The sequence below is a fragment of the Muscardinus avellanarius genome (genome assembly GCF_963383645.1).
Source record: "Muscardinus avellanarius genome assembly, chromosome: 5".
Taxonomy (NCBI): Eukaryota; Metazoa; Chordata; class Mammalia; order Rodentia; family Gliridae; genus Muscardinus; species Muscardinus avellanarius.
In genome coordinates this window covers 79,837,541-79,861,072 of record NC_137790.1, presented here as the reverse complement: position 1 = coordinate 79,861,072, position 23,532 = coordinate 79,837,541, and the positions used below count along the sequence as shown (strand labels likewise).

The 23,532-nt window shown below is 36.9% G+C and overlaps 1 protein-coding gene across 2 annotated transcripts in view; it reads right to left on the bottom strand.

Annotated features, from left to right (window-relative positions):
• Positions 1-23,532, bottom strand: part of ATP13A4 (ATPase 13A4) — a gene marked incomplete at both ends in the record, with an annotated part of 172,667 nt that overhangs the window by 74,924 nt on the left and 74,211 nt on the right. For both annotated transcript variants that reach the window (XM_080695812.1, XM_080695813.1), the window contains 6 exons: positions 4,289-4,358; positions 10,357-10,491; positions 11,933-12,002; positions 13,983-14,063; positions 14,156-14,226; positions 18,551-18,697. In XM_080695812.1, coding sequence (XP_080551938.1) covers positions 4,289-4,358; positions 10,357-10,491; positions 11,933-12,002; positions 13,983-14,063; positions 14,156-14,226; positions 18,551-18,697 — 574 coding nt within the window. The remainder of the gene's footprint in view (positions 1-4,288; positions 4,359-10,356; positions 10,492-11,932; positions 12,003-13,982; positions 14,064-14,155; positions 14,227-18,550; positions 18,698-23,532) is intronic.

The following is a 23,532-nucleotide window of genomic DNA, read 5'->3' as shown; positions in this document are numbered from 1 at the left end:
TTATCTATGATATCAAAAGTTGGATGCTTTGTTTTCTTAGTGTTGAGTTTCTTGAGTTTTCTTTATATTCTAGATATTAGTCCTCTATTGGAGGGGTAGGTGGCAAAAATCTTCTCCCATTCTCTTGGCTCTCGATTGAGGTTCTTGACAGTTTTCTTTGCTGAACAGAAGCTCTTCAGTTTCATGCAATCCCATGAATTGATTCTCCTTTTAATTGGTTGTACCTTTGGGGTCTTGTTGAGAAAGTGTTTATCTGTGCCTATGTGTTGCAGTGTTGGACCTATGCCCTCTTCAAGTAGCTTCAAAGTCTCTGGTTTGATTTCCAAGTCTTTGATGCATCTTGAGTTGACTTTTGTGCAGGGTGAGAAAGTGGGATTAATTTCCAATTTTCTGCATATGGTTAACCAGTTTTGCCAACACCATTTGTTGAAGAGACTGTCTTTTTCCAGTGTATGTTTTTGGCCCCTTTGTCAAAAATCAATTGGCTGAAAGTGTGTGGACTTATTTCTGGGTCTTCTATTCTACTCCATTGGTCTATGTATCTGTTTTTTTTGCCAGTACCATGCTGTTTTTATTACAATGGCTTTGTAGTATAGTTTAAAGTCAAGTATTGTGATTCCTCCAGTATGGTTTTTGTTGCTGAAAACTACCTTGGCTATTCTGGGCTTTTTGTTATTCCAGATAAATTTAAGAACTGATTTTTCTGTCTGTGAGAAATGATCTTTCTTGGTCGTTTAATGGGCATTGCGTTAAATCTGTAGCTCACTTTTGGAAGGATGGCCATTTTAATGATATTTATTCTGCCAATCCATGAACATGGAAGATCCTTCCATCTTCTAAGATCTTCTTCAATTTCTTTTTTCAGTGTTTTATACTTTTCTTTGTAGAGATCTTTTACCTCCTTGGTCAAATTTATTCCTAAGTATTTTATTTTTTGTGGGAGATCCTGAGTGGAAGCGTTTTCTGAATTTCTTTTTCAGTGGATTTATGGTTGGTGTACAGGAAAGCTTCTGATTTTTTAAGGTTGATTTTGTATCCAGATACTTTGCTGAATTTGTTGATCAGGTCTATAAGCCTTTTTGTTGAGTTTGTTGGGTTTTCTAAATATAGTATCATGTCATCTACAAATAGTGAAAGTTTGAGTTCTTCTTTTCCTATTTGTACTCCTTTGATTTCCTTTTCTTGCCTTATTGCTCTGGCTAGAGTCTCAAGTACTATATTGAAGAGAAGTGGTGATAATGGCCTTGTCTCGTTCCTGTTTTTTAGGGGGAATTCTCTAAATAGACACTTCACAAAAGAAGAAATTCAAATGGCCAATAAATGCATGAAAAAATGCTCAACATCACTGGCAATCAGAGAGATGCAAATCAAAACTACCCTGAGATTTCACCTAACTCCAACTAGAATGGCAATTATTTTAAACACAAACAACAACAAATGCTGGTGAGGATGTGGATAAGTGGGAACTCTAAAACATTGGTGAGATTGCAAATTAGTGCAACCACTTAGGAAAACAGTATGGAGAATCCTCAGAAGAATGGGAACAAATCTACCGTTTGATCCAGCAATACCACTTCTGGGTATCTACCCAAAAGAAAGGAAACCAAACTACCAAACTAATGCATTTGTATCTATGCTTATAGCTGCACAATTCACCATAGCCAAACTATAGAACCAGCCAAGATATCCATCAACAAATGAATGGATTACAAAACTGTGGAATATGTACACAATGGAATTTTACTCAACCATAAAAAAAAACTCAATTACATCATTTTCAGGGAAATGGATGGAACTGGAGGACATTATGCTAAGTGAGATTAGTCAGTCACAAAAAATAAGAAATCAGATGCTTTCCCTAATATGTGAGAGTTAGGGAGAATTGGGTCATAGGAGGAACTCTAGATGAAAAAGAAAACCCTATGGAGGAGCAAACAAGACAACCTAAAGGAGGAGAAAGGAGGGAGGAAGAGGAAAGTCTCTAAAACACACAATGTACTTAAACATATCGAAGTCAACCACTAAGCCGAGTAAGGGAGGGAGGGAAGGGGAGGGAATGGGGTGGAAATTGGGTAGGGGTTAAATCGGTGATGTGTGTATGTCTCTACACACAAGTTTTTTACCCCAATATGATGTATGAATATAATGCACCAATAAAAATAAAATAAAATAAAATAAACATTATGAGCCAAAAAAGTTGGAACCACAAAAGAAAATATTGATAGACAAGACTTTAAGTTTATAAACTTAAAATATTAATAAACCATTTAGAAAAAAGTATAGGTCACTTTCACATAAACACACTTTTTCAGGCTGAAGCAAATCTGAATGGTTTTCAATGTGAACATTCCATATAAAAGTCATTCTTAGGGTAATCCCCACACTGGGAGGCTGAGACAGGAGGATCACACGGGTTTGAAGCCAGCCTCAGCTACTTAGTGAGGCTCTCAGCAACTTAGTGAGACCCTGTTTCCAAATAAAATATAAAAAAGGTCTGGGAGTATAGCCCGGAGGTAGAAAGCCTCTGGGTTCCACCCCTAGTACCACCAAAAAAAAAGTCATTCTTGGGAGCCAGGCGTGGCAGCGCACACTTGTAATCCTAGCATTCGGAGGGCTGAGACAGGAGGATTGCGGTTAGCGGACAGCTTCAGCTACTTAGTGAGGCCCTCTGCAACTCAGTGAGACCCTGTTCAAAATAAGGAATAAAAGGTGAAGCTTAGTGGGTAGCTTGGAGGTAGAATGTCCCTGGGTTCCATCCCCAGTACAGCAAAAAAAAAAAAAAAAATCATTCTTGGGTTTATTTCTAAACAGAACTTGTCTCTAATGTTAATGTAACAGAAATGTATATGATGATCAATATTTAATAGAATTTTTTCTAGTGGTAAATTTCAAAGCATGAAAGAACACAACAACTCCGTGACAATGCTAACACCTCAAACATCACCAGTCAATATCCCCTAAATAAATGAGAAAAGGGTTAAAAAAAAAAACACCTGCCTCTTGAATGATGCTGGCAAGAGAAGATGTCATAGGCCAAGAGAAAATACTTTTGAATCATATCTGATGACAGATTTGTACCCAGAATATAGAAAAACTCTTAAATTGAATAATCAGGAAACAATATAATAAGAGATTTAAATGGATACTTTACCAAAAAAAGATACATAAGTGTGAAATGGAAAAATGTTCAAGACCATTAGTCAATAAGGAAATGCCAACTAAAACAATAATGAGGTACTTCACACATGAAAGTGACTAAGATTAAAAAGGTAGATGATGCCAAGTGTTAGTAAGAATGCGGGGCAACTGGAACTCTCGCACACTGCTGGTGGGCCTGTAAAATGATGCAAGCACTCTGGAAAACAATTTAGCAACTTCTTAAATATCTAGCTCTTCTACAGGTAGGTGCTTTCCCCAAATAAGAGAGTGCATACCCTCAGAAAGACAAATACTGAAATGTCCATAACAGCATTATTTGTAATAGTCCTAAATTATACATATATATATATATATATATATATATATATATATATATTCATCAACAAGTATATGATGGACAAACTGGTGCTTCCATATACCAGTATACGCTCAGGAATAAAAATGAACGAACTACGGACATACTTAAAAACGGACAAATTTCAAAATAATTATGAGCATTAAAAAATCAACCCAAGCCAGGCATGGTGGCACACACTTGCAATTCAAGCATTTAGGAGCCTGAGACAGGAGGATTTTGGTTCTTGGACAGCCTCAGCTACTTAGTGAGGCCCTCTGCAACCCAGTGAGACCGTGTTTCAAAATAAAAAATAAAAATTAGGGTAGGGGTGTAGCTCGGAGGTAGAATGAGCCTGGGTTCAATCCCCAGTACCATAAAAAAGGGGAAAAAATCAACCCAAAATATATCACAAATGAAAAACTGCATACTCTACAATGCCATTTATATAAAGTTCTAAACATGGAAGTTAATCTACAGTAATAGAAAAGAAGATGAGACTACCTGAGTATTGGGGTGAGTGATTATTATCTTGATGGTATTGATGATTTTGTGAGCATATACTTATGTCAGCACTTATCAAATTGTACACTGTAAACATGTTCAGTTTATCATAAGTTAATTCTACCTCAATAGAGTGGGAGGATTTTTCCTAAGGTGAAAATACCTCAGGCTCCTCTTCCCTATAAACAAGTATAAAAGAAAGATGTATATAAAGATTTGAGTAGCAAACAATCAGAAATACAAATTCTAGTCTTTTTTTATAACACCTACCTCTAAAATGATGAAACTTACCGTTTCTCTCACATACAGAGACTGTAATGCTATTATGTGACTCAACTAGGTGGTGGAGTTTTACAGATTGCTAAAAAAAGGAAGGAAAAATGGGAAAAGATTATCAGTATGCATAGAGGACCCAGGTATTACCCAATAAGGTGTTAGTCTTCTGTAAAGAGCAGTTACTGTCTCACTGCCAAATGAATGTCCTGGTGTAAACAAGACTGAGTAGCCTCGTACTCCACCAAAAAGGATCATTGCCCAACAATAAGAACTACGTGTTCTTTAGCAGAAAAAAAGTTTCCAGTATTCTTTTTCCATTCAAAAGAGTTTTGGAAAACCATAAACTTGTGTGCAGTTCTTTAAACACATAGGTAAATTCAGGAGCATTTATTTTTAATACATGTTTATACCTAAATAGCTTGAAAAATTAAGCATTATTTCAGCTTTGGAACTTAAGGAATTTCATATTAGAGTTTCTGATTTATATCTTTATAAGGAGTTTAATGGTTCCTGTTGTTTCCTTGCACTATTTGTGATTCTTTTTTTTTTTTTTTCAGTACTGGAGATGAAACCCAGGGGCATTCTACCTCCAAGCTATACCCCCAGCCCTATATTTTATTCTCTATTTTGAAATGGCCTCACTAAGTAGCTGAGGCTGGCTGCAAACCATGATCCTCCTATCTCAGCCTCCCAAATGCTGAGATTACAAGCGTGCGCCACCACACCCAGCTGTGATTCTAATATATAAAATATATGGGACATTGAGAGTGAATGAATAGGAGAAGACAAAATAAAAATAAAGTTGTATTTGATGCCACATTTATTACGGAACTAGTGTATGAAAGACCTTCTACCTAATTCTGAAGGTATATAGTTTCAAACCACTTAATGAATTCATTTTTATGCCAATGATTGTCATTTAAAACATTCCCGAGATCTCATGTTTTTTAATTATTTACAAATCTGGTAATTATGTGCTGGGAGTGACTGGTTAACAGAATAGATTAAGGTCAAAGTATATTCTGCTACTAATTTGCTCTTTCATTTGTACATTCACTCATTCACATGTATTGAGCAACCTTTAATATGCTAAACGCTATGCTAAGAAGTTGGACAGAAAGGTAATACAGAGAAATGGTTCTTACCATCAAGAAATGTACAACCTACTGAGAGAAATATATTCTAATCAAATAATCACATGCATAAATATATAATTATAATGAATAAGAATGGAAGTAAGTTTTTGGAGAATGTACAACAAAGGGAATCAAAGGATGTCTTGAATACAAGAGGAAGTAACATTGAAGCTAAGATGTAAGCAAGGGTCATCCAGGCAAAGGGGATGAGGGAAAATCGCAGAGAAGAGCAAGAATAGTTCCCGTTGGCATGTCCAAAAGTCCTCTGGCTCCAGAAAAGAGGAAACAGACTAGTGCAGCTAGAAATCAGAAAGAGGCTGGGGGATTAAGGCAGGAGAAATGAGCGAGAACAAGTGCAAGGTCAGTTCAAGAGCATCAGTTACAAATACAGCAGGAGCCGGGGTCCTCTTTGAGGGATCCCAGCTGCCTTGGGGTCTTCAAGAATTTCCCACAGGTCCTGAGAAGTTGAAACTATTCTCATGAAAAGCATCATTGCCTTTTATAATCTCGGTCTTTCACAAGCGTACAGTGGAGTTTTCCAGAGACCAAAGAATGTGTAATATCACAAGAGGTTGAATGCAGAAGCAGTTAAGCCAAACATTAAAGCGATTTGCAAAAGTGCAAAAGAATGCCATTTGTCTCATTAAATTGTTTCTATTTCAAAACATATACTTATTGGTCCTAAATATATATTTATAGTAACATATTATAAGGCAATATTTTAGTTTAAATGAATTAATATTTTGTTAGTTTTAATTTCTAATATAATAAATATCAATAAATAAAATCTATAAAAACAAAAACTCTTTGAGATCCCCAGTGATTCTTCACAATATAAAGGAGATACTGCGCAATGAAAATGACCAATTTATGACTTGTGCGTGTATTAGTATATCCTATAGGATTTCACCATTTTGTATAATTATAATGCACCAATTCTTTAAAAAGAATGTGAGAGATTCAGAAAGTAAGAAGTTTGAGGACTTCTGAGGTAAATTCTTAAAGACCATCATGACATTTAGATGTGTTTTGTGAGAGGAGCAATGGAAATACTTTGAATCACTTTTGCAGAAAGAATCCAGGACAATCATGTTCTGGTTGGCATTTTAAAGCCCGGCTGAGCCTGAGGCAAGGAAAGCAGGTTAGAGGAAGGCAAGGATGGACACGTGGACATCAGATGGGAAGAGATGAGCAGATAAGAGATAATGGTAACTTGAACCAAAATAGTTGTAGGATAGAAAGAAGTGAATGATGTCAAGAGATATTTAGAAGGGAAAACCAGTAGGACCCAATGCATGATTGAGAAGGAAGGAAAAGAAAGTTTCAGGAGTGAAAACCAGATTCAGGCTTGTGTAACTGGTCAGTGGTGTATTTCAACAAGTCAGCTTAGCCTAAAGAGCACATTTAGGGGACAGTTCTTGAATTCTGTCAAATGTGTTGAATTTCGGATATTTTTTGGATGTAAAGGTAAGGATGTTAAGTTGGGTGTTGGGTCTGAGTCTGGAACTTAAAAGTGATATTTGGAATTCAGATGAATATGTAAATTTTAAGAAGTCATTGATTTTATAGGTAGCTATAAAAATAAAAAATCTATCATGTACTCACATACAAAGAGCCTCAAGACATACTAGCAATAATTTTTAGAATACCTAGGTATAAAATTAAATAATTATGTTACAACTTGCATAAGAAAAAAATACTTGTTTGTTTTTGCTTAGTCTAACATTTTTTTTGAAAGAATATATAAGAAACTAATAAAAGAAGTTGGTAAGTATAGAGGAAGCAGACGATGACACCTTTAAACTATATGCATTCTCACATTATTTCAATTTTGAGGCCAGGTGGAAAAGGATGAGCTATCAAAAGAGAACAGAAAGCCAGATGTGATGATGCATACCTGTAATCCCAGCCACTCGGGAGTCTGGGCCAGGAAGATGAATTGAGCCCAGAGGATCAGAGCCAGCCTAGGCAACATTAGCAAGACTCTGCCTCAAAATTAGAAAGGGGAGGAGAATGGAAAAGAGAAAGTTGAGAAGATGGAGAGTGTGGTCACTGAAGATGAAAGGAAGAGCACTTCAGAAAGAATGTGGTGGCAAACTGCGTCAACTACACTGAAGAATTTTAGTGAAAGAAAGATGAGTAAAAAGCAGGGGACCATGATGTCAGGAAGCAAATCTGGACAAAGGACACAAATAAGGCACAGTAAATGTACAAATAACTTAAAACATGGAGATATGCTTAACTCATAGTGGAAAACAAGCTGTTGAAATTAGGGAATTCTGTTTCACTTATATCTGCAAAGATGAGGAAAACATTTACCTTTTGAAGGAATGTAAATTGGTATTATTTTTAAGGCATTTTCACAATGTATTAAAATAGTGCACCTAGCTTACAGCTAAGTCATTCCAATTGCAGAAAATTTATATTTCTATATCAATATAGATATGTAAAATATATAAACTTGATATATTCATGTTTATATGTAATATAAATTGCATGTGTTTGTATTTTATATATGTAATATCTGTATACACACATATAGATGTTGATGTGCATATGTGCAAGGATTCTATTGCAGTATTGTTTAAGTAGCAAAAGACTAGGAACAACCTAAGTAGCTATCAATATTAGACTGCTTAAAAGATTATGGTAGAACTAAATATAATATATATATAAAGTTTATATATATATATATATATATATATATATTGTGCATATATAAAAAGATAGTAAGATCTATTGGCCAAAAAACTTGAATGCAGAATAGTGCCTATAAGGTACATCATACTTTAAAGTGCATGAATGCATATAAATTTAATATTGCTAAAAGCACACAGAGCACTCAGTCCCTGGAGATGCCTCTTAAAAGGTGAGCTGAACACTTCAAACTTTCCAGTGTCTCCAAAAAAGAGCTGGACACTAGAAAGTTTCATCCTTAATTTTCATTCACATTTTTGGCTGTATTTGACATTTATTTTTCTCATTCCCATAGAGTTCCCCTGTATTAAGAGGAGAAACTAGTTAATTTAAAAATATTCCCTTAAAGATGACTACTTCAGAGGTTTGCCTCCCAGATACCCCTTCCAGGTCTGAGCAGCTGCTGGGAATGTGGACTGCTGGCTGCTCACAGATAAGTCCCTTTTATAAATTGCTCTTAGCTTTAGAGAACTGTCTTGCCCAAGGTTGCAACCTCTCCCACACAGGGAGCTGCACCAGATAACTCTTCAAGATGGTGTGCAAAGACCTGCACTCTGATTTCCATTTCTAGATTTGGAATTAGCCTCGGCCTGTGCTGCAGTTTCAGCACAGTTCAGTTCCTCTCTCACCCTGCTCGCTCACTCACTCTCTCCTCTTTTCCTCACTCATTCATGGGTAGTATTGTTGAAAGCATTCTAAAATAAACTTCCTGTGTGCAATATAGATGATAGATAGGTAGATAGATTGATAGATATGATAGAGAATTTTTAAATATATATTGACTTTTAAACTATGGGCTTTAGGATTGTAGTGGCAACCATAAGAGTTGTTTAAATAGAGTCATGAGAGAGGAAACCAGGTCAGCATGAGTAAAAGGTGAGCAGAAGATAGATAATGATGAAAGTGGGCTTCAAGATTTAAATTTTGGGCCAGGTGTGGTGGCGCATGCCTGTAATCCCAGTACTTGGGAGGCTAAGACAAGAGAATTGAGGTTTTGAGGCCACCTCAGCTACATAGAAAGGTTCTCCATAATGCAGTGAGACCTTGTTTCCAAATAAAGAATAAAAAGTTGGGCTGGGGGTGTAGCTTGGAGGTAGAATTCCCCTGGGTTCAATCCCCAGTTCCAAAAAATAAAAAATCAAGTTTTGCAGTAAAAGAAAGATGAGACATTCAGCAGTAGCTGAAGGAAGAAGCATGGCCAAGAAAAAGAATTGCTACTGGGCAAGGTGGTGCATACCTATAATCCCAGTACTCTGGGGTCTGATCACAGGTTTGAGGCTAGCATGCAGTAACTTAGGAAGACGTATCTCAAAATAAAATGGAATTGAGGGTGTAACTCAAGGGTAGATCCCTCTTGGGTTCAGTCCCCACAAGAGAGATAGAGATAGATAGAGATAGAGATACAAATAGAGATAAAGAAAAAGATTGCTTTAGGTTGGAAGAAGTTCAGGAATGTTGAACACTGATGGGAAGACCTGGGGTGATGGAGAGAGGAGTCATTCATGAAGTACATAAGCACCCAAGAAAGTGCTTCTTGCACCCAAGAAAGGATGGTATCTTGGCATGTGCAGAAAGCATGTCCTCCACTGAACTAAGGACAGAGAAGGCAGAGGCTGAAAGAGATGGACCATTTGACGAAATGAAGAGTGGGGAGTTCAGCAAACTCCTGTGTTGGCGTCTGTCATCTTTGTGAAATGAGTAGCAGGATTATCTGCTGAATTAGAGAAAAAGTGGAATTTGGAGAAATGGGTGAGCATCTCAGAAACCATACATGATTTGAAACTTCAAGTTTAGATAATGGGAGAGCACTTCGATGAAAGATATGTAGGGAACTTGTCCAGATGAGGTTGGCTCTCATGGGTTTATAGTGCGATCAACCAATCTGTTTTATGTGATTTTCCCCCCAATAGCCCTTAGATTCCCTGATGCAGGCACAAAAAAGGGCCAGAGTTGTATTGGAGCTTTGACAAATGAGTATGGACCAAACATAAAGGTCAAAGGAATCATATTAAACAGGGACTCCCCTACTTCTATCAGCGATAAAAATCACCAGAATGACTAGGGTTTGGGATATGAGGGGAAACAAAGGACAAATATGTTTAACAGGCTCTTGGGTCAGATATTTACAAACTGAGCCTCATTTAACATAGACTGAGAAATGACTATTCCATGAGTCACCTTTCTAATAAAAGTTCAGTGGAGTCACTAATGCTCCCTTTCTATGACCACAGGAGTAATAGGAAAACTCACCTCTCGGAGATCATAAACAGTCAGAGCTATGGAGATGATGGACATGATTATGATGGCAAAGGCGTATTCCTTATAGTCTTCACTGAACCACAGACAGACACTGAAGAGTTGAAATATGTAAAATGGATTTAAAACCTGTTGGCAGACATAGAAACACAAAGACAAGGGAGATATTTAGCCTTCACACACAGCTATTCATTGACTTGTTTTCATGATCATCTCCGTGACATAAATCATCCCACACAATATGTCATTGTCATTATTATATTTGCTCAGCAATTTTCACATACCAGATGCTGTGCTAAGCAACTTTGCCTGAATTTGTTCATTTCATTCCCATAACCACCTTCTTTACCAGAAATTATTGCTTATCGCTGTTGTAAAGATAAACTGAGCCTTAGATGTTGAGAAACTTTCCCAAGGTGCACACAGAGGGGACTGTCACAGTGCTGAGACTTAGACCAAGGCAGTCTGACCCCAGGACACTCGCTGTTAATCACTGCTGCACTTTGTAGCTTGTGGCATAGTGACTTCTGTGTCATCATGTAGTGGTATAAAGAGTGCATATTACCATCTCCTGCTTACAGGTAGTAGCCTTCAGAAAGGTGAAGTGTTGGATCAGGTTTACAAAATCAAAATACTTCCTTGTGGTTCATTCTCTATGACATAGCAACTGCCATCTTTGAAGCCATTAAAGAACTTCATGTTAATGGATGAGCTGAAGACTACATGTTCCCCTAGCAGAGAGCTGAGCTGAAAGTTATAAGTTACACCAAAACATCTAGAACACTGTGGGAGAGAATAGATGTTAATTCCAACAGCTATAATCCTGCTTGCATTATAGGCATTTTGTGCCCTTATTCAAATTTCCTCTAGCTATTCTACATTCCCTGAAACAAAATGGGAATCCTTGCCTCTGATTGTAGACAAAGCACAGAAAAACTCTTCCTACAGAGTTTTTTGTTGTTGTTGTTGTTGTTTTTTGTTTTTTGGTTTTTTTTTTTTTTTTTTGCTTTCTTTCATACTTGAAAGCTTGCTGGAAATATGGAGAAATGACCTAAAATGTGACAACCATTTTTTAAGACAAGAAGGAATGGAGGTAGAGTACTCAGTAAGATACAGAGTACTGCTATATGGTAAAGGCTTGAAAGATGAGGTCTACATAAAGACCAAGAGAAAAACTTTTAACTTAGTAAATGTCAGTCAAGTCCTTCTTTCTCTCATACACACACACTGAGATCAATAGAACTTAATAAGGCTAAACAGATGTTTATTTTTCTCCCTACAATTTTGGATGTCGAAGGAAGAATACATGTTGCCTAAGAAAAGGATTGGTTTTCTAAAAAAAACTTTATCTATCTATCTATCTGTCTATCTATCTATATAAAATTTTAGTTTCACAAAGTTAACCAGGCTAGGAGGTATAGTAAAAAGAAGAAAAGAAATATCATATTCAGTCATTAAGTTGACACAAAACATCTCCTAATCACAGTTAGTTATTAACAAGTAGCACTCCTACTGATTAAAAACTTCTTTATTTTCTTTTAACATGAAGATAAAATACTAGAGAAATTACCTCCTTGATGAGAAGTTTCCAAATAGGTGTTATTTCAACATCAATAGTATTAGGCCCACATATTAGCCTCCTACAGGGAGAGATCAAAGACCACTGTCACTAAGAATGAAAAGGAAACTCATTTACTGCCCATTCAGAAAGAGGTCAAATCCACGTTTTCTTTCTCATTTCTGGCATCAACAACGTAAGCCTCCCTTGTTATATGATATCCTCATCCTGCTCAAAATAAATAGAGGAGGGGTCCTAGGTGCAAAAATAATCATGATCATATTGCTTCTATGGAACTAGACTCTTCCCAAGGTCTATTTCCCTAAATGGTAATTTGAATATTTAAATTACCATTGTCTTGTTTAAGTTTCAGGTTTAGTCTTTTCTTAACTCTTCCTCCACCCCCAGTTCTGGTTCCATGGAAGTGGAACAGAAATATCATTAAGATGAAATAGTTTTATAGATAAAAAAAAATACTGCACCTATTTTCTTACTCCTATTAGGAAGTCCTGGGAAGCTGCATAATTTATTTTAATGTAAGTGAAGTGGAAGGTTCCTGAGCTCTCAAAAATAGCTCAATATATAGAATTCTACATCCCTCAAATTGAATACTCAGAGATGTGTTTCTTTGATCATACAGAGGAATGGCATTTTATGAATTATTTTGCTGTTGAGAACAGTAACTACCCTCCCTGTGCCTTCCACATAGACATTCAGATCAAATAACTTGGCTGAATGTTTTAGAGCAGTGCTCCTCAAACTTTAACATAAACATACAACTGGGATAATCTCACTAAAATGCAGATTTTTATTAAATAGTGGCATGGTGTGTTCTAAGGTTCCACATTTTTTTACACTTTTATTGGTGCATTGTAGTTATACCTCACAACAAAATTCAAAGTGATACAAACACATACACATATATCACTTGGTGTATTTCTCTCTACCCAGCTCACAGGTAAGGTTGATGATAAAAGGGTCTAGGACTCTTTGAGGTGCTAGAAAGAGGAAAGGAGGAAGTATAAGAATCATAGAAATATAAGACCAGTAAAGCCTTTATTGAGTCCTTACCTTTTAATGATTGGGTAACTAAGGCCCAGAGAGAAGATATTTGCTCAAAGCCATGCAGACTCCTGACATTCCAGGGCTTACCCTTGCTTTTCTGCCTAGTAATTGAGTTGGAGCTCGTCATGGTGAGATAGAGAATGCCCCATGAAGAGCTCATGAACTAATGTTCTGAGTTGAAGCAATTGAGTCATGATGGTTGTAAGGGGTGGTAACCTAGACAAGTAGGGTGTGGCTGAAGACCGTGAGTCCCTGGTTTTTGAGATTGTGATTGTGTCTCTGAATCCCCTTGCTTGCTGGCTCTCTTGCTTCTGGTCTCCATGATATGAGAGCAGAGCCTTGATCTCTCCCTCTCTCTGTTTCCTGCCAACATGCCCTGAGCTTCAGAGCCTGGCCCTACATGGACCAAACCCAGAATAGCTCCATGAAACTGTGAACAAATAAATCTTCCTTCCTCTAAATTGTGTGGTCAGTTGTTTGATTTTAGTTGTGAGAATATTGACTAAGACAGAGCTGTGGAGCTAAGCATCTTGCATGGCATTATTCTGATGTTCCATAATGGCTATTTAATTTTATAATCATGATAATATATATATATATTTTTTCCTGGTGATAACCAAACCTATCTCAGTCTTATCACTGGATAACATTGATGAGAAATATTATGTGGAGTGGAAACAGTGCTAAACCTACAGTTGGAAGAGTGACTTAGTTCTACCTCTATCTCTTCCCATCTGTGAGCTTATTCAGGCCATTGAACCTCTCTCAGTGGGTAAGATTTCACATCTCTCATGTTGGGATGGTGATGATGTTTGTTCTACTTCCCCCACAAGGGTGCTCTGAAAATGTATGAGATAACATATGTGAAAGCCCTTAATTTAATAATGCTAAAATAGAGCACTGCAACATTTCTAATATTAATTAAGATAAATACCTACTGGGCTCTCTTTGGCTAACAGTTCTTTTGAGCTAATACAGACAACAATATGCATGATACCTAATCTCCTGTTCTTCTCTTGTTAGACCCGATCCAAATTTTAGATGTATCTTGGCAGAACTGAGCCAGTCCTCCAAAGAGCTAAAATAATAATGAGAAGAATATTTTTAGAAATAATATATTTTTTGCAATAGCGTTTTTCTTCTTTGGATGCACTTGCTAAAACAACTTACCCAATTTTTTGGAACTGTCCTTCTAAATTATTCCAAACATATCTTATTTTCTGCACTTTTATGCATCTCACCTGCAAAAGAAAAGTACTAAGAAAATATCTAGTTTGAAGACTGGAGAATACACAGCAACTCAGTGACTACATAAGCATTTGAGGAAGAAAAGATATAAAACCTTAAATACTTATTTAAAATTTTTATCTTTTTCTAACTTATCCTATTCTTCCCTACAATTCAAATGGTGTTCTTTTTGAAAGCATCATTCAATTGACATGTATCATGGGCCTACCATACAGATAAATATATGAATAAATAAAACCCAGTCTGTGCATTCCACTGCCTTATAACCTAATAAAAAAGAAAATATATTTCAAAAATAAAATTGTTATATAATCTAGTGTATATGTCAAAGAAATAAAATATAATAAATTAATAAAGTCTTAAAATGATGTAGAAATAGAGGACAGACAGCAAAAGGCATCAGAGAGACAAAATCTGAGCTGAGGAGTGATAAGTTAGGAGAATTTTGCTCAGATGAGAAGTGGATATTTCAAAGGAATTGTGCACATGTTAGTTAAGGAGGAATAAGACAGTGGCTCATTTGACTGGAAAATGAAGAATTAAGTCAGAAAGATAATTAAGATAATTAATTAAGATAATTAAGTCAGAAAGATAAACTAAGACTAGATATGATCAGCCTTAAATGCTAGAATGAGACGATTGAGACCTTATTTCAAAGGCAATCAGTTTGTGGAGTAACCTGTAGAAAAGATGCTGAAGAACATGAGGCTGGCAGCCGGGAGAGAGAACAGGTTATTCCAAGAAAATGTGTTCCAGGAAATGAGGTTCTGTGGATGTTGCCAGTGAAAAAGAAAAGAAGGATTGATGTTTATAATAAATGTGCCTTTTTTGGATTTCTTTAAGAAATTTTATATGTAAATTAGAACTTCCATGGACTAGTGATCTCATTAAACACAAGAAGAAATAGTGAGGCTTTCAGATTGCTATGGAGCAACAGTTATAACCCCAGGTGTCACACTGGAAACTTCTGGGGAGCTTTATAAGTTCCTGCTCTTTGAGTCACTCTGTCTAGAAACTCTAATTTTTCTCCAGTGCATCATGGGCATAAATATTTTTAAATTTCCCCAGGTAATTCTAATGTATGGCCAAAGTTGAGCATCAGTGTTCTAGACCTCCTTTTATAGTTACTCTGCTACTTGTGTCCTTGAGGAACTTCAACAAAATTCCCCTGCACCTCAGTTTCCTCATGAATAAACTGAAGGAATTGAATAGATTATGTCTAAGTTCCACTTCAGCTCTTCTTTAGATATAATACATGTATGAAAATTATAGTCTGTGTATCCAATAGAGAAATTCTAAAACTGGAAAGAGCATATACCTGGTACATAAAAAGTACTCAACACATTTTTTAGTAAATAATTGAATGAAGGCTTTATAAAACCATGTCAACTAAAAATACAGTTTAAATCTCTAAGCTCCAAGACCTAGATTATCTCAAATGAGTCATAATACTACTGAATAAGTGTGTTGGATATATGCACACAAATATATAATAGTTAACCAGTAAGAGTATTTAGTGTTATATTTAAAATAATTTTACACAATGAATTTATTTCAATGAGATTGGTTGGAAAACAAATTATTGTTACTGGCAAAATAATACTTCCTTTGTAAGCTGCAAATAAAGAGAAGGAAAGAGTATTTGAACGGGATGATGAGCTCTGGGCATGTTAGCCACCATTCTGGAACCTCGAGTTCTTGCCTCACGACTTAGCTTCCCATTTAGCATTTCCTGCAATTTTGCAAATAGCACTAATCACTGCTACTATTTCCTGAGCATTTTAGAGCTTATCTCACATAATCATTAGTCTTTCTTATCATCCTGTGGTGGGGAAAACAGGAATTTTCACTTTGCACCTGAAGTTCATGTCACTCATGAAGCAGGAATCTTAACTCCAGCCCAAGTAGCTTCAAAGTTGGGTCTCCAATGAATAGAAGACTCAAACTAGTCTCAAAAGAAAATATCAAAATTCCTTAACATCAGGATTCAAGATGGACAAAGTGAGGTATACCTACTTTTTTAATTACATAAATTTGAAAATATGTCTTAGAAAAAAAAGTTTTAAGAAAACCTGGTTAGAATGTGAAACCCTCTGCTTCAGGTAGAGAACTTGCTTCCAGAAACTATGAAACTACAACCAAACTGAGAGAGTCATAAAACATAAGACATAAAACATCTGCCAATTAGGGCAATAATGATGAAAAATAAAGAGGTTTCTGGTAGCTGGGCATGGTGGCACACACTTGTAATCCACGCTTGGGAGGAGGAGACAGGAGGATCATGCATTTTCAAAGCCAACTGTGCTGGCTTAAGAGACCCTGTTTAAAAAAAAAAAGTATAAAATAGGTCTGGGAGTGTAGCCCGGAGATAGAAGGGTTTCCAGGAACCCCAGTGCCACACAAAAAAGAAGTTTCTGGTAAATTTGACCTCAAGCAAAATATAGGTGAAGTATGATTTCATCATAGACCTTTGAGATTCCCCCAGAAAGAAGCATCCCTCCCTAGAGTGTATCAGCCTCCCTCAGCAACTTCAGAGCTTCTGAAATCTGGTGGAAGGTGGATATGAAGCAGAATATTTGCAAGGATTGGAATTTATTCGTCTTTTTCTGGAACTGCAGATCAAGAAATAGTAACTAGGAAATCAAGTATGTTTGGGAGTGAATTTCATCTTTCTGTTCAGGAATCAGAAGAATTTCCTCTTCCCACAACTCTCAATCTGAATTTCTTGTTGGTATATGTAAGAAAATCCTCAGGTGGGTTTCAGTTTTGCATGGGTTCCAATTTTGCATGTAATCCTTAAAAAGTGGTCTTTCACGTCTCTTCCTACCCTACATTGAAAACCTAACATAGTTCTTCACCTCAGTCTCCAAACTCTCCATTAAGAGTCCTAAATGTATATAATCTTGAGATTGTTGTTATTATTATTATTATTCCCATTGATATCACCATGGCTGAGCCCATGACATTTCCAACTTTAATGAAAGTTTTGAACTTCATTGTGAACATAGCTTATAGCAGTTCTCTAACCACCTTAATATCCACCTTCACATTTTAGGTTTACAACAGCCCTGAGAAACAGGGAGTGAAAGGATTATGACTCATTTTATTTAAAAAAAATTCAGAGAAGCAATAACTCCCCTTGTGCTAAGCTGGTAAATTAAGACATCCAGCCTGGACATCAAAACTTTCCACTTCAAGACCTTGGCCCTTTCTCACATTCTGTTTCTTTGAGAATTTCTTCCTTTGACTTTTCACTTATCTTCTTAATACAGTTAAAGATGCCCAAATTTTAGAAGAATAAAACTCTGAGACTCTGTCCTAAGGTTGAATGGGGAGCCAAGCACTCTTCCGGGTGAAAGGCCACAGAGCAGATGAGGCCTTTGCTCCTGGGAGTGCTTGAGCTCTTTTGTTTTTATTTACTTTGTTAAGACAACTGGGTGAGGACAATTGATAATAGAGAAACTGCTCAGCAATTGAATCTTATTGTTGTTTGAATAAACTTGACCTTGAACTCATAAAACTAACTTATAAGCATAGTTAAATGTAAGAGAAATCACTCATAAAATGTTTTTAATATGAATGTTAACTAGTCATAACCCAAGCAGCACTTATTTATATGGCAGAAAGGGAGTCACTCATACATGTTTGAATGGTACAATTCAGAATAAGGTCATTTTTCAGACACAAGCAAACTCCTTGAGATCAAATTCCTGTAAAATTAACATTGTTGTACATAATATAATACAAGGACTGATGCTATTAAGAACTAACATGTATTGAGCACCTACTATATACCTGGCACTATATTGATCTTTTTACTTCTTAAATTATTGAATTTCACCAATTAATATTAGAGATAAACATTATATTATTATTATTATTATTATTATTATTATTATTATTATTATTTGGTGGTACTGGGGTTCCTGGAAGCCCTTCTACCTCTGGGCTACACTCCCAGACCTATTTTATATTTTTATCTCTTAAGCCAGCACGGCTGGATGTGAACCTGAGCGATCCTACTGTCTCCGCCTCCCAAGCCTGGGGATTACAAGCGTGCACCACCACGCCCGGCTCATTATTTTTATTTTTAAATGAGGAAGCAGGGTCAACTGAGTTAAGAAATTTAACAAAGGTTGCACTGTTTAAAAGGATGAAAATCAGATTTGAACTGAACTCTGTCTTCAAAGTTCTTGTTACTTATAAGATTTTACAATGACAATTGAGAGTTAGCACAGTAGAGGGTCTAAATTTAACCTTATATTTTAAGTGGAAAGATTAAATTTCTCTGGAATCAGCCAAACTCATGTTACTTACCTTTAGGTCTGGCTTTCTGATGGCTCTATTTATGATATACTCCTCATCTGTAATGAGAGGGTGGTCAGGAGTGAGACCAAATGTGCTGCTTAATGCTGACAGGTGGATCCACATCACCTTTTTCCAAGAATAAATTTGGAATTCATCCTGAGGAAATAGGTATCAAACCCCCCAGAAGTTAAGAGAAGTCATCAGGCCAAAATTCAATCTGAAAACATTATTTTAAAATAATTCTGTAAATTTATAGGGATAGTGAATTCTAAACAGAATTAATATAGTTCTGTTTATATATATATATATATATATATATATATATATATATATATATATATATATATATATATATATATTAATATTAATATGGTTCTAGAATTAATTCTAATTCTAGACAAAATTATATGCCTCTGAAAGATAGCAGACATAGAATCTTGAAAGGGAAAAGGCTTATCATCATATATTAAAGAATATGGATAATGAATATGAGGTACTGATATATAGCAAAGTTTCAGAGCTGGAAGGCAGGTAAAGAGACATTTTACTCCACTGCCTTCAGTCCACAGGGCTAAAGCATGATACACAATTTCACAGGCAAAACAAAAGAACAAAAAAGGCATCTCTAGGGTTTCCATGGATCTCTGAGGGTGAGGCAAGCAAATCAATTAAATCATCCCCATCTTTTGAGAATTAAATCAAATTTCACCTTTTCCAGAGCAACACCTTTAAAATACTCTCACTGGGGGGGAAAAGGGTACTGTTCTAGCGTCAATATATATATATATATATATATATATATATATATATATATATATATATATATATATATCAATATATTGATATATGGGTATTGGGGTTCCTGGAAACCCTTCTACCTCCAGGCTACAATTCCTGGCATCTCCTAATTCTGGTATCTCCACTGCAGCTTTGGCTTCATTCTCAGTTTCATTCATGGCCCTTTCAAGGGCTCCTTGAAGTAATTCCTACCCTGCTATACATTGCTTGGCCTCAGAGGCCTTTCTTTGCATGTCTGTGGAAGCCTCCATCACCCCCTAACTCCAGCATCCTGCATTCCAGCAGAACAGCAACACATGGATGACACCAAGGTCTGCTGCCAGCTCAAGCAATAGCCAGGACCCTTTTGGACCAGGGTTATAGCAGTCTCTGAGTCCTTGGGTGACTAACATGGTGAAACTGAACCTGGAGAAAGAACTTCTTAAGCTGACCTGTGCAGGAAGGATGCCCTAAAGGTCTCTTCCCAAGATAATCTCTTTCCAACAGGCTCCCACCGTTGTACCCTTAAGCCTTAAGCCTTGATGAATAGGGTCTTGCTGATTTCTGAGCTATCCTCAAATCATTTCGTATTGTCTCTATGTGTCTATGCAAAGTTGGTACTTAGTGTGTGTGTGTGTGTGTGTGTGTGTGTGTGTGTGTGTGTGTGTGTGTCTCACTGGAGATGGAACCCAGAGGCATTCTACCTCTGAGCTACACCCCCAGCCCTATTTTTCATTCTTTATTTTGAAACAGGGTTTCACAGAGTTGCAAGGGCCTCACTAAGTAGCTGAGGCTGTCCTCAAACTGCAATCCTTCTGACTCAGCTCCCAAATGCTAAGATCACGAGTGTGCTTCACCATGCCCAGCTAGTACTTAACTTCTTTTTAATGATGGTAGTTTCTTCAGCAACCATACCTTTCTTGGCTCCACTATTACATTTCTTTCTCTGGACAAACAATGAGTTTTTCTCCTCTGCCTTCTGCTCCTGATTGTCACAGTAAACCTTGATAAAAGGTGCCAGCAATACCCCCATGATACTTCCCAAATGATGTGCTTTCTTGAAATACTCTCTGCCAGATTAATTAGTTCATTGCCTTTAAATCCAACCTCATGCAAAGTCTCAGAACATGAGCAAAATGTAGACAATTTCTTTGCCAGTGTGTAACATGAATAGCTTCTCATCTAACTCCCTATGGATCCTCCTAGTCACCTGAAACCTCAAGAACAGTCTTTACTGTACACATTCCTATTGGCATTCTGGCCTTCTAAGCTCTTACAGAACCAGCCACTAAGCTCTATGCTTACAAGATTCCAACGCTTTTCCAGCCTACATCTCCTAACCTCTACAAATTTCTCCCACAAATGAGTTCCAAAGACTTCTGAATAGCATTGTCAGGTTTGTCACAGCACAGATCCTAATTCTCTGATATCAGTTTCTGTTTAGTCAGGTTTGTCATCACTCTGACTAAAACACATGACAAGTACAACTTAGAAGAAGAAAGGTTTACTGGGGCTCCTGGTTTCAGAGGTCAGTCCATGATCAGCCAGCTCCAAGGCAGGATCTGTAATGGCAGCATTTCAGGGTATGGGAGGGAAAGAAAAGCTGCTCATGATTCTTTCCCGAGCGTGCCCTCTGCCTGTCCACCTTACACTCCTCTTGGGATGTGCTTAGAGACCATGTCTGATGGGTGTCTATGCTCCAACCAGGCCTAGCATAGATTTTGAGAGGGAAAAAGAAAGGTAGAGATAAGAGAAAGAGGAAAGGGTACAGAGGGATGGACTGGAGGAAACAAGCAAAGGAACAAAGGAGGGGAGGAGAAAGGAAGTGAAAACTACTAGCTAGAAATATGAAGACTGATGAATTAATTTTTTAAAACTAACAGAATTGGCTATTATTCTGTTCAGCAGAAAATATGACTAAATCAAACCAAGTCAAATTTCCATGGAGTTTTTTCAGAGCCTAAGAGCAACTGAAAATAGCTAAATTTCCAATAATTGAGCCACTGAGCAAGCACACATGTTCTAGCAATGACAGAGTAGGCACTCAGTTCTCTAGAATATTTACTGACATATACTATGATTATATAGCTCTGCCTTTGATGTCTCCAAAGAGAACTTTGCTATGAGAAGAATTTTTGAGTTTCTAATAATAGCAGTTTCTAATGTTTAGCACTCACTGTGTTCTAAGCACATAGTTCTATATACATATAATTCCATTTAATGCTCAAAATCCCAATGAGGCCAGGCATGGTGGCCCATGTTTGTAATCCTAGTACTTGGGAGGCTGAGAAAGAAGGATCACAGATTTACAGCGAGTCCAGCAACTTAGTGAGGCCCTCTGCCATTTAGTGAGACTCTGTTTCAAAATAAATAAATAAAATAGGGCTGGGGGTGTAGCTCAGAGATGGAATACCCCTGATTTCAATTCCCAGTACAAAAAAAACCCTATGAAATAGTTTCCTCAATTATTCTATTTGTGGGTGACAAAATAAAGACTGTTGATAACTATTAGAACTGCAACTTGATGGCCTACCACCACCTCTTTTTGCCCCCTCCAGGGTCCTCTCTTACCCTCTGCTCTATTAGACATTTTACTAAAAAAATTTTCAGTTTAATTGGACTGCCATTTTGATGCCCATCCTAAACTGGTGCTTCCAAAGAATAATATTTCAATCGAAAAATTGGTAAAGCCAATGGTAGCACACACCTATACATGGGATGGTAAGACAAGAGGATCTCAAGTTCAAGGCCGGACTGAGCAACTTAGCAGGACCCTGTTTCAAAATAAAATAGAACTAGTGGTGCATCTCAGAGGTAGAATGCCCTGTATTAAATCTCCAGTATCACACACAAATACCCCCAACACACACACACACACACACACACACACACACACACACACACACAATTAAAAATAAACCACCGATTTGTCAGTAAATAAAAATACAACTTATAAAATAGGCATTGAGAGCAGAAACCTCTGTCCACCAAGTGAGAGCAATTAGGAAAACAGCTACTCCTTGATCCTCTTAACTAATTAAAATACTATTAGCTACAAAATTTCATATGATTTCTTAGCAGTTTCTAAAATGTTTTTTGTACCCATTATCTTATTGTAGGCTCACAATTCTCCAAAGTCAGTAGTATCTCATTTTTCAGATGACCAAACTGACCACAAGCAAGACTAAGAACTGACCTTGGCAGTTGGGGCAGAACTTGGACCTGCACACAGGACTTCTCACTCCAAATCTTAACTCCTTCTTCTTTATTGAAACAAGTTTTGCCATGGTATTTGTGGCTGTGCATGAAAATCTCTTGAATTCTGAATTGTGCAACAAATAGCACCCACTTTGTCCCAATTTCTGCTCACTTGGTAACACAAAGTCCAATTCTAAAATCAAGCTGTCACCCTGTGGCCCTGCATGTCACTTAACAGCCCTCCAGACTCTAAGACTTAAAAATGGGAAAGCAAAGTGGACCATCCGAACTCCCAAGCTATCCCAAATTCAAACGTTAGTACAATGCGCCAAATGTATGCTTTAGTCCAGGCAAGTATTAAAAACCAAAATTTATCTATGTGCCTATACCTTATTATAGCTTGTGGTATCACTAAAAAGAAGGTTCTTGAAAGTATTTGTCTGTAAGTTCATTTCTGTCATGCCTTTTACCCAACTAGCCCAATAACTCATAGCTATAGATAACAGAAAATAAAATTTTATAGGCAAAATAAAAGATGCAGTGAATGAACATTTTTCTTTTCTTTTCTTTATTTCTTTTTGGTGTGTATGGTAATGAGGATACTCTAAGCTACACCCTCAGCCCTTTTTATTTAATTAATTAATTAATTTATTTATTTATTTATTTATTTATTTTTGCAGTACTGGGAATGGAACCCAAGGGCATTCTACCTTTGAGGTACACCCCCAGCCCTATTTATCATTATTATTATTATTTTTGAAACAGGGTCTCACTGGGTTGTAAAAAGCCTAACTAAGCAGCTGAGGTTGTCGTGAACTGTGATCCTCCTGTCTCAGCTTCACAAATGCTGGGATTACAAGCGTGTGCCACCATGCCCGGCTTTAGTTTTTGAAACAAGGTCTGACAGCCTCATTCCCTTGTGAAGGCTGGCCTTGAACCTGACAGCCTCCTGTGTCAAGCTCCCAAGTGCTGGGATGATAGGCATGTACCACCACAAACATTTTTCTTAGAATAGG